A 13,683-nucleotide genomic window follows, 5' to 3' on the forward strand; every position below is an offset into this window, starting at 1 on the left:
CATAATAAATGGACTTGTACACTAATCACACAATATACACTGAATGTACAAAACATTAGAGACCCTAATCCTATCTACATCTCATCCTTTGTGATTGGTATAGATTTAATAAGGAAAATCAATAAGAGATCATGGCTTTTACCTGGATTCACCTCATCAGTGTACTTCATGAAAATTGAAAGTGTCCCTGATGTTGTGTACATTCAGTGTATGTGCCTCTAACCCTGTTTGTTCTCCTAGATCTACTGTATGTTTCTCATTCTGTTTTCCTCCATATTCTCTCTCTCTCCTTCTGTTCCCTCACCTCGGTCACAGCCTCTAATGATGCCGAGTGTTTGAGCAGGAGATCCATCACACGCATGTGGTTCTTTTTACAAGCAATATGCAGAGGAGTAAACCCATTCTGAAAACACAGAGGAACAACAAATCATCAGCACAAAGAAAAATAGCAACTTTTGTCTTGTCTGAAGTGATAAATTCATAGTGTGTATGTTTGCCACTGACCAGTGCCCGAGAGTTGGGTTTGGCCCCTTTGTCCAGCAGTACTTTGGCCATGCGGTGGTGGCCGCAGTGAGCCGCCACATGCAGAGGGGTGAGGTGGTCCATTGTGATGTCATCAATCTCTGCGTTGTACTGCAGCAGCTGCTTGACACAGTCCATGTGGTCCCCCTGCGCCGACATGTGGATGGGAGACAGGCCATTCTACCAGGGAGAACGGAGAAAGAAAGAAGAAATCTATTCAGTTGCGAAAATGTGTTGACTCTCTTGCAAAACGCAAAGCAAATTGTCTTCTAGTTAGAAAATACAATCAGGTCAGGAAGCTAAATTTCAAGTCCAAGGGTCAATGGTGGATCACAAAACAGCCACTTTCATTATCTTACCAGCTAAATTACTTTTTAGACTAGAAAATAGGTTGCCTGTTTTCCTGCCAAAGTGTCTGGTAGGCTAGGCAAACCACAATTACATAATTCTTATTTCTTTACTAGCTTCTAGCATCTTGTTATGTTGTTTATTATGTTCCAAGTTTGTTGCTGCTATGACAATTTGAATTTAATAAGCAAACAAACTAACTATCTATATATCATAATTTATCAGCATTTGACTGGTGTTAATTTCCCACCCGACATACTATACTATCAAAAATCAAACAATTGTACTTGTCTGATTTTGAGTGAGCAGAGGATTGGGGTTCACTTGTATCTAGTCGGATTACCTTGGTCTTGGCCTGGATGGGGGCTCCATGGTCCAGAAGGATCTCTATGATCCTGACATGTCCGTTTCTGGCTGCACAATGCAGAGGGGTCAGCTCATCCTGCAGAGAGAGGTCAGTGATTTAGTATATGGATGTGTCAAAGAAGAGAGAAAGACAGGGAATCACAGAGTTTGGGAGAGAAGGTAAGACAGAAGTCTACAGCACCTTGGTCTTGGCATCGATCTGCGCCCCTCTGTCCAGCAGGAGTCGGACCATGATCACATTCCCCCGTCTGGATGCAATGTGCAGAGGAGTGATGCCGTTCTACAGAGAGACATAGATGCCATTAGACAGGCACAGACAATGAGAACAGGACGGGAGCGTTACCTTCCATACACTTTACCAGGATGAGTCATTCCGTACCTTAGGGGTGAAGTTGACATTGGCTCCTCTGTTGAGCAGCAGTTGAGCTACATTCAGGTTTTCATAGTGTGCAGCAATGTGGAGAGGTGTGAATCCCGTCTGCAGGGACACACCGGGGAGAGAATGTGTCATTCCTATTACCTTTACTTACTAAAAACATGTCGTATGAGCAAACACAAACACACAAACAACACAAGACACATATTTCCACACCTACATGCACACGTGTACAGTCATAGCCACAGCCACACACACACCAGCAGACATGCGCACACACACACACAAGTACCTTGCTGAGTACATCAGGATTGGGGTCGTTCTGTAGAAGCACGGCGGCAGTGCGCGTGTCGTCGTTGCGCGCCGCGATGTGCAGCGCGGGGAGGCGGACCTTGCCCTTGGTGCCGTAGTTGATGAGCAGGGCTACGACATTCTCGTGTCCCTGCTGAAGAGCCACGGCCAGAGGGGTAAAGCCATCCTGAAGGATACAGGGAGAATCAGAGGTGAAGACAGGTTGGCTCAGGGAGAGAAAAGTGAGAGGGTTGTAGGAAGAGAATGGAATGAGACAAAAAGACAGTGGAAAGAGGGTGAGTCTGCACTAAGGACCAGCAAGGATGGTGGGGTGGAACTTGAAAGATTAGTCAGTGAATAATTCTCTCTGTCGATTGGTTGGTACCTCAGTTGGAATGCTCTGATTGGCTCCGTTCTCCAGAAGAAACTTCACAACCTCTAGATGATTCTCTTGTGCGGCCATGTAGAGTGGAGTGAAGCCCTTCTGTTTCAGACAGACACACATATGGACACAGACACAGGCACACACACACACATACACATACACACGAACACACACAAACACCGGGAGCAGAGCCACAGACACAGCAGCAGAAGCAGTGGCACGACAGCACGACAGTCACAGATGCACACACAATGATATACACACAGAGGAAGCCCAGACACACAGAAATATGGGAACGCAGACACATGTTAACAGATAGAATTACAATTGTTAATACAATGGTTTCACAGGAAAGTCTATACTGTAAATGCCTTATGGGACAGTGTGATCACAGGTGTGTTATGTGTGTAGGGGTGAGCAGAGAGCAGCGCGGTAGGTCTCACCTGGGACTGAGCGTTGACATTGGCCCCGTAGTTAACCAGCTCTGTGACCACCTGCTCCTGCCCTGCCAGGGCTGCAATATGCAGGGCCGTGTTCCCTTTCTGTTCAAACACAGATACACGAGAAGGAGAGTGAGCAGCCAAAAAAGTCACAAGTGAAAAGCCACGTGTGCTTTTTGTTGGTTTTCATATGTGAACATCTCTTTTTCATGTCGTATCCTGTCATCACATGTGACAGTTTTGACTTCAGATGTGAAAATTTCAATTCATAGGTGTACAGTGTTTTTTTCCGCCTGCCATTACATATGACAATATTTGTGTCACATTTGAAAACTTAACTTCACATGCAAAGAGACAATTCACAGCTGCAATTGTCATTTTCACATGGGAAAAGGGAAATTTCACATAAATGAAAACCAACATGTGTCCAAAAAGCACATGAATTCACATAAGGGTTTTTATATGGGGTTTTTTTGGAAGGGGGATTTCTGTCAGTGAGTTGAGATTATTTGTGAGTTTGTTGTTGAGGATGTTACCTTTGTGGTGGTCTCCAGTACGATTCCATTGTGGAGTAGCTCCAGCACCATTTTGACGTGGCCTTCTTTCGAGGCCAGATGCAACCCATTGAGCCCATTCTGAGTGAGAGAGCAAAGCAGACCTCATACTGAAGGGTCCTAAACAGACTAGGCACACCATTATTACTGTGTGTAAAAAGAACGCATATACACACAAACGCATGTGTACCATGCCAACTGAAACATGGGGTTACTTTCACAGATACTGTAGCGCTTGCAAACCAAAACAGGCAAATACTTACACTGGAACACCACGCATGCAGTACTGTCAGAATAAAATGCCTACGATGGTTATTAGCAAAAAACAACGTCTACAGGGGTGAAGATCAGGATGGAAACGCTGTCAATTGATTAATGATGACGGAGAGGAGGAGGAAGAGGAGGAGGAGGACGGGAGGGGGATGGCAGGCCGCCGGTCTCGTGGCTGGGAAGAATACGAGCCGTGTGGGATAGGTCTGACCTCACACAGCCTTCCTTCAGCCGCACAGGACATGTGAGGTTGGACCTTTCCCACACCACTGATATTATTCCTCTGAGTGGGGAGACCACAGCACACCATCACTCTACTGCAGACAGAGAAGAGAGGGAGGGGAGAGAGAGGCTGGAGGGAGGGGAACGATGGCCGAAAAGGTAGGGGGAAAAAAAACAGTTGGGGGGGGGGTACACATACAGGAGAAGAAAGGGTAGTGGAGCAGTTGTTAGGCTCACAGGGAGAGGAGAGGAAGAAAACATGATGGGGGGGGGGGGGGGGGGGGAGGGAGTGAGACTGGGGGAGGGAGGGAGCGAGGCAGTGTGGTCGGCCAGAGAGCCAGCAACGGCAGAAGGATCCACTCAGACAGGGAAAAAGAGACACAACTGCCACAGCCCAGCCTCCACCTGGCCTGACCCCCATCAGGCCGACACCTCACTGACTTTACATACAGCATCAGTACTAACACACAGTCACACAACCAATATCACAGTACAGTCACCACCAAGTTATAATCCGCAACTTTGTCTCATAAAAAAATGCCCGTTTTGCTACTCTCTATCATCGATTGATAGAAGCAGCGACAGCATTTTGTTTGGAATAAATATAAGAAGGTAGAAGAAAAACATAAGAAACTGAAGTCTACATTGAGTGTCTTTAGTGTTACAGTATATTTTACCGGTGTCTACTGTACATTGAGTGCAAAACACCAAAGCAATGAACGCTTATCACCAAAGGTGTCACCAAAATCAAGAAAAATTATAATCTTGCGGATTATCACTTTAACTCAAACACATTCCACACCAAAACAGTAAAAAAAAAACACAATTTCAAATAACTAAAATTAACATTTTTCTTTCAAAATGGTAAGATGGAATCAAGTTGTTCGTGAGAATTTAGCAGAATGGCAACAGCTTGCAAGTCATAGAGCTTTCTGGTTTGTGACTGAGGTTGTATTTTTGCCTGCAGTTATATTTTTTGTCCATGGGGTGTCTCCCTTCATTACTTTTGGGGAATTACCAGTAATAGATAGGGACTGGTATACAGTGTCACTTTACATGGGTAAAGACTGTTGTTATGTGTGCTCTTCTTGTGAATGGGGCTCATACAAATCCTGACAGCAGTGTGACAGCAATAATTAGAAAATGTTGGGGACAGCAGAAGTGAATGGTAGGGAAACCATGACTATTGTTAGATTAATGAGCTGGGGGAGTCTCTCTCTCTCTCTCTCTCTCTCTCTCTCTCTCTCTCTCTCTCTCTCTCTCTCTCTCTGTCTCACACACACACTCACACACCGTTTTTGGCCATGTTTCAGTAGCCTGTGGGCAGCAGTCTCAGCCCACTAACACTGCCTGCTCCTGGCCACCCTGGGAACAACCGTCAGGGTAAAGGAGGCAGGATGGAGGAGAGGGGGCGAAAGGAGAAGCCCCTGCCCCATTTAACACCTTCCCGGGAGACCCCGTTGGCTCTACCTGCCACCTTCGACTTCTGATTAACAGTCTACCTGAGCATGCACATACAGTGCATGATTGAGTGCACAGGCAGACATACGGGCACATAACAACACACTGATGGACTCAGACACATCATGCACAATGGACACTCAGAACACACATTTAAATCAAAATAAATATACAATATATAGCGGTATACATAGGCAGTATTTAAACAGAACATAAAACATTATTTATGAAGTCAAATCCCCAACTAAACCATACATTTTGCCAGATATAACATCAAACATATTACAGTCCTCCCACTGACAGGCTATTTAAATTGGTGTAGAAAGTACAATTTCAGACAATTAAAACCAGCAGTTCAGCAATTAATTAATTTGAATTATGTACCCTCTTTTCCATTTTTTAAATAATTTAAGCTCTCACTCTTTTCAGAGCCGGTAGTGGTATAAGTAGATAATTTTTCTGTTTGGATCTGATCTGGACAGAGAAATGACTCATTCTGTAATAGGTTTTAAGTGCCTTTAGCTAAATTGTGTTGCCTTTCCCATTCACACATTACTATTCTTTCTTTAAAAAGGAAAGTGGGCCGTCTACTTGCCTTCAGTATTTTTTATTTAATCAGTTAGAAAGCAGAGCGGGAGACACAGAACACAAACTTTTGGCAGGATTTTATCCAGAGGCGGGAGGCTAACTCCTCAACTATCTATGCACACATCACTCTTCTTGTCCCACACACACACACATCACTCTTCTTGTCCCACACTGTGACGCAATGCAATTGAAGATCAGTTTTGTGGAGAAGCAAAAAATCGTCTGATGTGAATACAAAACCAAGAATGGCGAGTATAAATCAAAAGCACTGGCTGATCTTTACTGGAGCTTGACAGTCTTCAAAGCTATTACTTCAATTTGGGGACTGTGCAGCTCTCTCACCTGATTGGCTGTGTTAATATCAATGCCATTTTTGATATGGTCCAGGGCCTTGTCCAGGTTACCAGAACGGGCCGCCCGGAGAAAACTGTTGCCAGCATCTGCCTGCAAGCAAAGCAGAGAGAGGAGAAGAGAGGGGGATGGGGGGGGTATAAGAGAGAGCGAGAGACACATAAAGTAGTGGGAGAGGAATAGAGAGGTGTAAGGGAAAATGGAGAGGGAGATAGAGAGTTTAGGTTATTTTCAAAAAGGCAGAAAATACATTTGTCGGACTCAACGGAGTAAAATAACTCATCCATCAGTTTTCCTCTCATTTCACTCCTCCCTTGGGATTTTGGACAGTGCAGTTTCAAAATCTCCATCCCTTTGGCCTCGCAGACAAGGGCCTTGAAGTGTGGGAGACACTGTGTTCATGTGTGTGTGTGTGTGTGTGTGTGTTTGAGGGGAGGGCATGCAGGTGATTGGAGTACACACAGACTCCCCTCTGACTGTAAACTGGTCTTCCAGTCCTGTTCCCTCAAAGCCTCTAGAAATCTGTCCACAGCTCTATCTGCTCCTCTGTACCCAGGTGATAAGGCAAGGGCGATAATACTGTCGGTCTCTGGTGTGTCGGCTCTGCCCAGCAGTCACACGTGTGTGTGTGTGTGAATGAGAGCGAGAGAAAGAGTGAGCCAGAAAGTGAATGGGAAAGAGAGAGAGAGGGGGAGAGGGAGAGAGAGAGTTTGGTGAGTGTCCTGGCTCATGGTCCGGCACATGGCATGCCTAGTGTTTTTGTCTGTGTTTTGTTTGCGTCTGAGGGCTTCATGCCTCTCCCAGGCTGAAACAGGATCACTCATGCGGCACAGGGGGGGAGAGAGAGAGAGAGAGAGAGAGAGGGTGGAGAGACGGAGAGATCGAGGGAGAACCACAGGGAGAAACTCTACTGCGGCAAACCCTGCACCTTTCCATTTCATTTACATAATCTCCTCTCTCCCCATGCCCATCCCCTCCCTGCATCCTCCTCACTCCATCTTACCAGCTATCTCAACATCCTGGTCAGGAAGCTCAGCCCACATTTCACTCTACCAGGGATTAGACATGTGGCTTCAAAGCAATGTAGAATGTAAGTTCAATCATAAGCCTTATATGGTAACATTTTCTGATCAAGAAACAAACAAAAAAGAAAACAAAAAACAAAAATGTACGCATACTTGCATGCTACCATTAAACACCATTGAAATGGATTTGCTCAACTTCATAACACACTGCCTTCAGTTGCGTTGTCTATTGTTGCGACGGGGTTGCTGGTCCTCTTTTGAGAGAGAGAAAGCCTGGCTAAAAAGGAGAAAGGGTCCACATGCCCGAAGCGGAGGCATAGCAACAAATGACACCAAAACACACTCAGCATGACACCAGTGGCACAGCACTGAGCAAAGAGGGAGGTCACTTTAAAAAGAGTTTATAGGGAGAGGGAATGGCGGGGAAAAGAAGAAAAGGATTTTTTTCTTTTTCACTTTCAGCTGCCTGAAGCAGCAAAACGTCATGTCTGTGACAGTCTGGTAGGTCTTTAAGCTTGACAGCTGAGCTGCAGACATACAGCGCTCCTCACTCCTCCTCTCTGAGATAGAGGGCTCGTCAAATATATAGTGACAATGTTTCATCAGATGAACTTCCTACGGTCTCCCGCAGTCCTCTCCCTACAGGCATAAATCCTGGTGCTTTGTGGGAAGTATAACGACTCCTGGAGAGCCACTTGTCTCTGAGTCATTGTCATTCTTTCCAAACTTCTTTTTTTTTTTTTTTAAATCCTCCCTGTCACTTTCTTTTTCTCAAAGACAGTTTTCCACCTGGTGTGGACCATAAAGTTCTACTTTATTCTTTTCTATTCTGATCATCCCTGTCTAATTCAAACTACCGACGGCTGTCTTTTTAGTGATCAATTCTGTCATTGTGCACTCACAGACTGTTGAGAAGCTAACACACCCTCACACACACACACCCTCACACACACACACCCTCACACACACACACACACACACACACACACACACACACACACACACACAGGCAAGGTGAGACACCACAAGGTGAGACAACATAAGAGCACTGGACACACTATAATCAGAACAATGGTGCTTATTAAATTTACTTTCATTTAAAGTTACAATTGTAACACCTGCTAATTATTTAAAATTTAAATCATAAACACCTTAAAAACATAAACACCTCAAAACATAAAGTCTCTACTTGGTATTTTAGTCTGCTCAGTGTCTCAGTAAAACCCATTCATTTACTCACAGTTGCCAAGCTGTCAGCCATGGTCTCCCTCCTCCCACTGTCTTACTCTCATACTCACTCTCTCTCTCTCCCTCATTCACTTTTACTTTGGGAAAGATGATATCCCACAAAACCCCCTCCCTCCAGATGGCTGCAGAACAACAAACTGACTCCAACACACCTCCAGTCCTCACCCTACACACACCTGTCACAAGAGTTACGATCACCATACTGAGATACACCATCCTCCCTGCAGAAATAGGCACTCTTTCAGCATGTACATCTTTGTGAGCGTGTGTCAGTGTGCGCACATGTGCTTGCCCATATGTGTGTGTGTGTGTGTGTGTGTGCGTGTGTGTGTCTAAGAACCCATTTGGTATCAAACAGGCCTACCCCAAAAGATTCACAATGTTCTGCCATTGTGAATAAAGCTATGTTCCTTATATGCAAGTAGCCACTTTCATAGCAAGTAACTTATGTGAGGCTTTACAAAAATGTACTTTGATTCTTGTAAGCTATATGACTTACTATGAAAGTGGCCACTTTCATACTATTAAACTTATAGGTATCATATATATAAATGCTAAATATATACAATCATAGAAAGCAGGCCGTACATGATTTTTATAAAATCTTTTTGTATGGGTATACTTCCCACACACTGTGCTCTACATACAATCTAGCACAGTGCAGATTGTAGTTCAGCAGACTTTTGTAGTGGGTAGTGTGAGCTGTTTGCAGACTCTGCCATGGTGATACAGGGAAAATCCTCTCAACAAAGTTTGAGCAAGTACAGCTGATGACACACACACACACGCACCCACAAACTAACACAATATGCGTGGTCGCGCAGCAAATGGTGGCATGGTAACACCATGGTGACCCCGACTGAGGCCCCTCCGCTGGCGTCCCAACCCCCTGGACTCGGGCCACTGCCCCCCCACAACAGCCTGCTGGAGTTAACGGGACATCAGACACACACTGGAATCCCACAGAGAGAGGCGAGCTAGTGAAAGCAAATTTAGTTTTCCACCAAGGTAAAACTGTGCCTAGTGGTGAACTTATGTGCCCTACAGTACATGTTTGTGTGTATCGAGAAGTGTGTGGTGCAGTGAGATAAGTATGAAGGGGAACCACACCCATCCCCTAACTCGGAAAGAAACTTACAGTGCACATGTATACGTACTTGTGCAAACACACACACATACACACACACAGCAGCCTAAAAATGTTCTGTGGTAATTCCTCTGCTACGTTTTGCCAGACTCCAGTGTGATTTAGATGAATGTGTCCCTTTCTTATTATTCCCATAGAGCGTGGACAAGCTTTGGGGCTGAGGAGAAATCAGCAGGCACATTAATCATACTGTTTGGAGCGAAAGAAACAGACAATAACCTGCTCGTCAGCTCTGCCGTGAACATTAGCATTACCAACACACACTGTCGTGCCATGGGCATTCCACTGTCCTCGGGCTAAACTAGTGCCAGCCTCCTCATAATGAAGCTCAATATTACCAAGTAAAATTATTCCTTTATCACATTACAGGAACAACCTCCTGGCCTGATCTCCCTTCTCCCCCTACTTAATCTGTGATCAGTTTGTTTCCTTCCTTTCCTTCTCTATCCCCTCTATCTTGCATTCCTCTCTCTCTCTTGATTTCTCTCTCTCTCCCTCGCTTGCTTACTCCGCTGGTGCTGCAGCAGACAGAATGACATCACCCCCTCGCTGGTGGACTGCAGTGTGCGAAAACTCAATGTATATGTGTGTGTATGTGTGTTGCTGTGAACAGAATGTGTATGCATGAGTATGCCTAAGATTAGCACCCCAGTCGTGAGAATCCTCTCCTCTGCAAGCGAATACTATCTCTCACAATAGTAGTATGTATGACACCTAACAGAGCCAAGGAATCATTATTTTCACACAAGATCTATAGTGTGTGTGTGTGTGTGTGTGAGAGAGAGTGTGTGTTCATATTGAATGGAACCAAATGGAATCTCTGTGTGTGGTTTTTCTCTTGTGTGAGAGAGAAATAAAGCGTTGCTGAAAATAAGACATTGTGATGCTTTGATAGAAGGGAACAATACAACGAGTAGAAAGTAGAGACATACAGGTATGTCTTATCATTTTAACATGATTTTCGAGATCTGATTTTATATATTTTTTAAGAACACATTGCTATATGTGCACATTTGGCCTGAAAATGGCTGTTATATCTCCTGCATTTTATGTCTCCATGTCCAGTGGCTGTATTTAAATCTGTTTGTGCATTGTTTTGTGCCCTTTCCCTCTCTTTATATTGCTTGTATGTGCCGTGCAGAATGTAGAATTCCAATCACAGTGCGAGCCTGACCACTTCCATATCTGCTTTTGTAGATCTGATAGCAGTGTGAGCTTTAGTTGTCCAGACCTTTCACTTAATGCACCCTGGCATGATCAGATGATAAAAGTCGCATTGAAACGACAACTGTAACTGTAGCCATAGAGACAGTATGGAGCCGTCCTGTCAGAGGCTCCGTCCCCATGGAAAGGCACAAGAGTTGGGCTATTGATCCTGAGGGAGCCTCCTCCTCCAGCGCTCCCTATAGACCTTTGTGTGAGGCTGACACATGCAGCTAACCAATGACCTGCTTTGGAACGGATGCAACCACCAGCGCTGAGCCTGCACTCTATATGGCCTGCAATACATAATGATACATTAACACTAGTGAATTAATTCAAGTAAGCAAGCCAAGAACATTTGCACGTGTATACACACACAGGCATGCACACATGCACACACACACAGCAAAAATGTTGTGCATTTTTGTCGAATCTTACATGTTATTATATCAAAAAAATAGATGTTTAAACCTACAATTCTGGCTTTGGCCATTGTATGTTATACTTTTAGAGGGAAGATGATTCACTAGATGTAACTTATGTACTTAGCTGTGTATTAGCTGTATTATCTGAGTTGAGCAACTGAGCATTCATTCATTATATGATTCTTTTAAGTTGAAATGTCAGTTGCAAGTTTTCAGTCAAATTTCAGATACATTTATTTTTTTTGGTTCTTTTTTTGTGATTTTACTAAAGGATGCTTTCTGGGGTGATTCAGATAACAGATAATGATCCAATGTTTGTCATCTGACTGAATGGTTGTTTTAGCTATATCTAGACTAATTAAAACATACTAGCACTCTTGTCATATGGATTAACCAGAATGGATGACCCATTTTGGACCACAGTGTAATAAACACTGACATGTCCGTCCCATCTGGGACAGTTCAGTCTAACCTTAAATAGGTCCCAACCATTGCTGGAGAAAAGAGAGTCAAGACACTCTTGGTAATGTCACCAAGAGGCAAATACTGGAGCTGTTCCATTGAATGTCAATGGGAGAATATATTTGCCAAAGACTCAGGGTGACTTTACTGGGATATGGGACTATTACCTAAGAAAATACTAAGCATTAATATGAAAATAAAATTCACATACACAGGCATAGTCACACACACACACACACACACACACACACACGGAACAACATGAAGTTGCAGGCACAGCACCAGGTGCAAATCATAAATATTTTAAGTGCCACCACAGCTATTTGTACACACAGCAGAAAGGTGAAAATAAGGTGCATACGTTCAGCATGTCCAAAGTCCTGCTTTAGTTGCATTAATCCACACTTTCCTGAGCTTTAGACAACGCAAACTGTACAAGCATGACAAACCCTTCGTAAATTTCTGCCATTTTTGTGCTAAATCAATATCTGACTGTCTTTAAACACATCGTATGATTGGACATTTCCTGTACAGCATACTAGTTGAAGCAGAACATTGGATATGGAAATTCCTGCAGAGGGCTTAAACAGCTATTTCATCTCCCTTTTCTGCTGACTTGCATTTGTCCTGGAAATTGATTTTCTTTCTCTGTCCTTTTTTCTCTGGCCTCCATCTCTCCCTTCATCTCTCAGCCTGCTTGAAGTGGTTGAGCAGCCAGGAGGTTGTTTCCGGCTATAGTGATGTAGTAAGTGTAGAGTCAGTCAGACCGAGACCCATGGGACCGTTCAGCTATGGACACATTTACAGGAAGCAAGCGGGGTACTGGGATGGACCTGTTACAGTCTCCCACTCAACACTGTCCGTCTGTCTGTAGTTCTGCCTGTCTGTCTGACCATCTGTCTATCTGCTTCTATCTCCTATATCTGGCAAGGCATCTTGTCCCATTTTTACTATTTACTTTCTCACACTCCCAGCCTCCCCCTCTCTGTATCCCACTGTTTGTCCCTGCCTTACTCATTGATTGTCTCTTTATATCTGCCCCCTGCCGCAGCCTCCGCAGTTGTAGATGAGATTGTCATGGTTATTGCGATCTTTTGTGGAATGAAAAAGGGAGTGAAAGCCATAGGGTGGCGATAGGGCTTGGAGCCTATGGAGAATAGGATCAAGTTCTGGTAAACATCCTGTGCTTTACTTCATGGTAACACAGCAGTAATTATTATGAATAAAACAGGTTAAATAAAGCATATATGAGTAACTGATTTTTACGAGATTAACTATTAGATAGATTAATTGTGTAAACTGCTAAATTGGCTACTTTTGCGCTGTAGTTACACTTCAGGGTGTGACTCTTAGTGTCCAGACATTAGATAGATCCAAAATCTATGAAATGAAAGGGAATTATAGTCAAACTAAAGCTTTGAACTAAATATAACATGAGGACATACTGTTGACTAATATGGTTTGAGTACTGTACCTACTAAAAGAGCTACAGACAACCCCAGAAATGTATAGCGGTGTTGTGAGCCTCAGCTATATATGCGTGTTTTGGACTATTTTAAGTGACCATTGTCCAGGCTCTTTCATAGTATGTTTCTCTTAACTCTAGAAGAAATGAAATAACTTGATGATGAAATACCAGGTGTGAAATACTTTGAAAAGAACAGCTATACAGAACAGAGCTGATTCTATGCTTTTCATTACAATTAAGTTCCAAGGATCCTGAGGTGAACCAAATCCAGCGACATTGTTGTAAAATTAACTACAGTTCATCCTCAGAGATATGAACTACTAATACAATCGGTGCATTTCTACAAGTTGCATCATCTAAAAGCTCACAACTGCATCTTCTATTTCCCTATGTAAACCCTGGTTAGCACAGAATTAGCACTCACATTCAGGCAGCAGGGGCTTGTGAATCTGCTGCGTTGCCAAATTTACTGGCTCAATAGAATATATAGTCCATAGTACAGTCTTAAGTGACGCCACGATAAAAGAGTCT

The 13,683-nt window shown here is 43.8% G+C and overlaps 1 protein-coding gene across 2 annotated transcripts in view; it reads right to left on the reverse strand.

Moving 5' to 3' along the window:
• Positions 1 to 13,683, reverse strand: part of ank1a (ankyrin 1, erythrocytic a) — an 85,860-nt gene that overhangs the window by 27,679 nt on the left and 44,498 nt on the right. For both annotated transcript variants that reach the window (XM_071920867.2, XM_078285080.1), the window contains 10 exons: positions 6,166 to 6,267; positions 3,265 to 3,363; positions 2,732 to 2,830; positions 2,289 to 2,387; positions 1,905 to 2,090; positions 1,616 to 1,714; positions 1,418 to 1,516; positions 1,214 to 1,312; positions 505 to 702; positions 305 to 403 (listed from right to left, as the gene is read on the reverse strand). In XM_071920867.2, coding sequence (XP_071776968.1) covers positions 305 to 403; positions 505 to 702; positions 1,214 to 1,312; positions 1,418 to 1,516; positions 1,616 to 1,714; positions 1,905 to 2,090; positions 2,289 to 2,387; positions 2,732 to 2,830; positions 3,265 to 3,363; positions 6,166 to 6,267 — 1,179 coding nt within the window. The remainder of the gene's footprint in view (positions 1 to 304; positions 404 to 504; positions 703 to 1,213; positions 1,313 to 1,417; positions 1,517 to 1,615; positions 1,715 to 1,904; positions 2,091 to 2,288; positions 2,388 to 2,731; positions 2,831 to 3,264; positions 3,364 to 6,165; positions 6,268 to 13,683) is intronic.

This window comes from Centroberyx gerrardi, chromosome 8, assembly GCF_048128805.1.
Source record: "Centroberyx gerrardi isolate f3 chromosome 8, fCenGer3.hap1.cur.20231027, whole genome shotgun sequence".
Lineage (NCBI taxonomy): Eukaryota > Metazoa > Chordata > Actinopteri > Beryciformes > Berycidae > Centroberyx > Centroberyx gerrardi.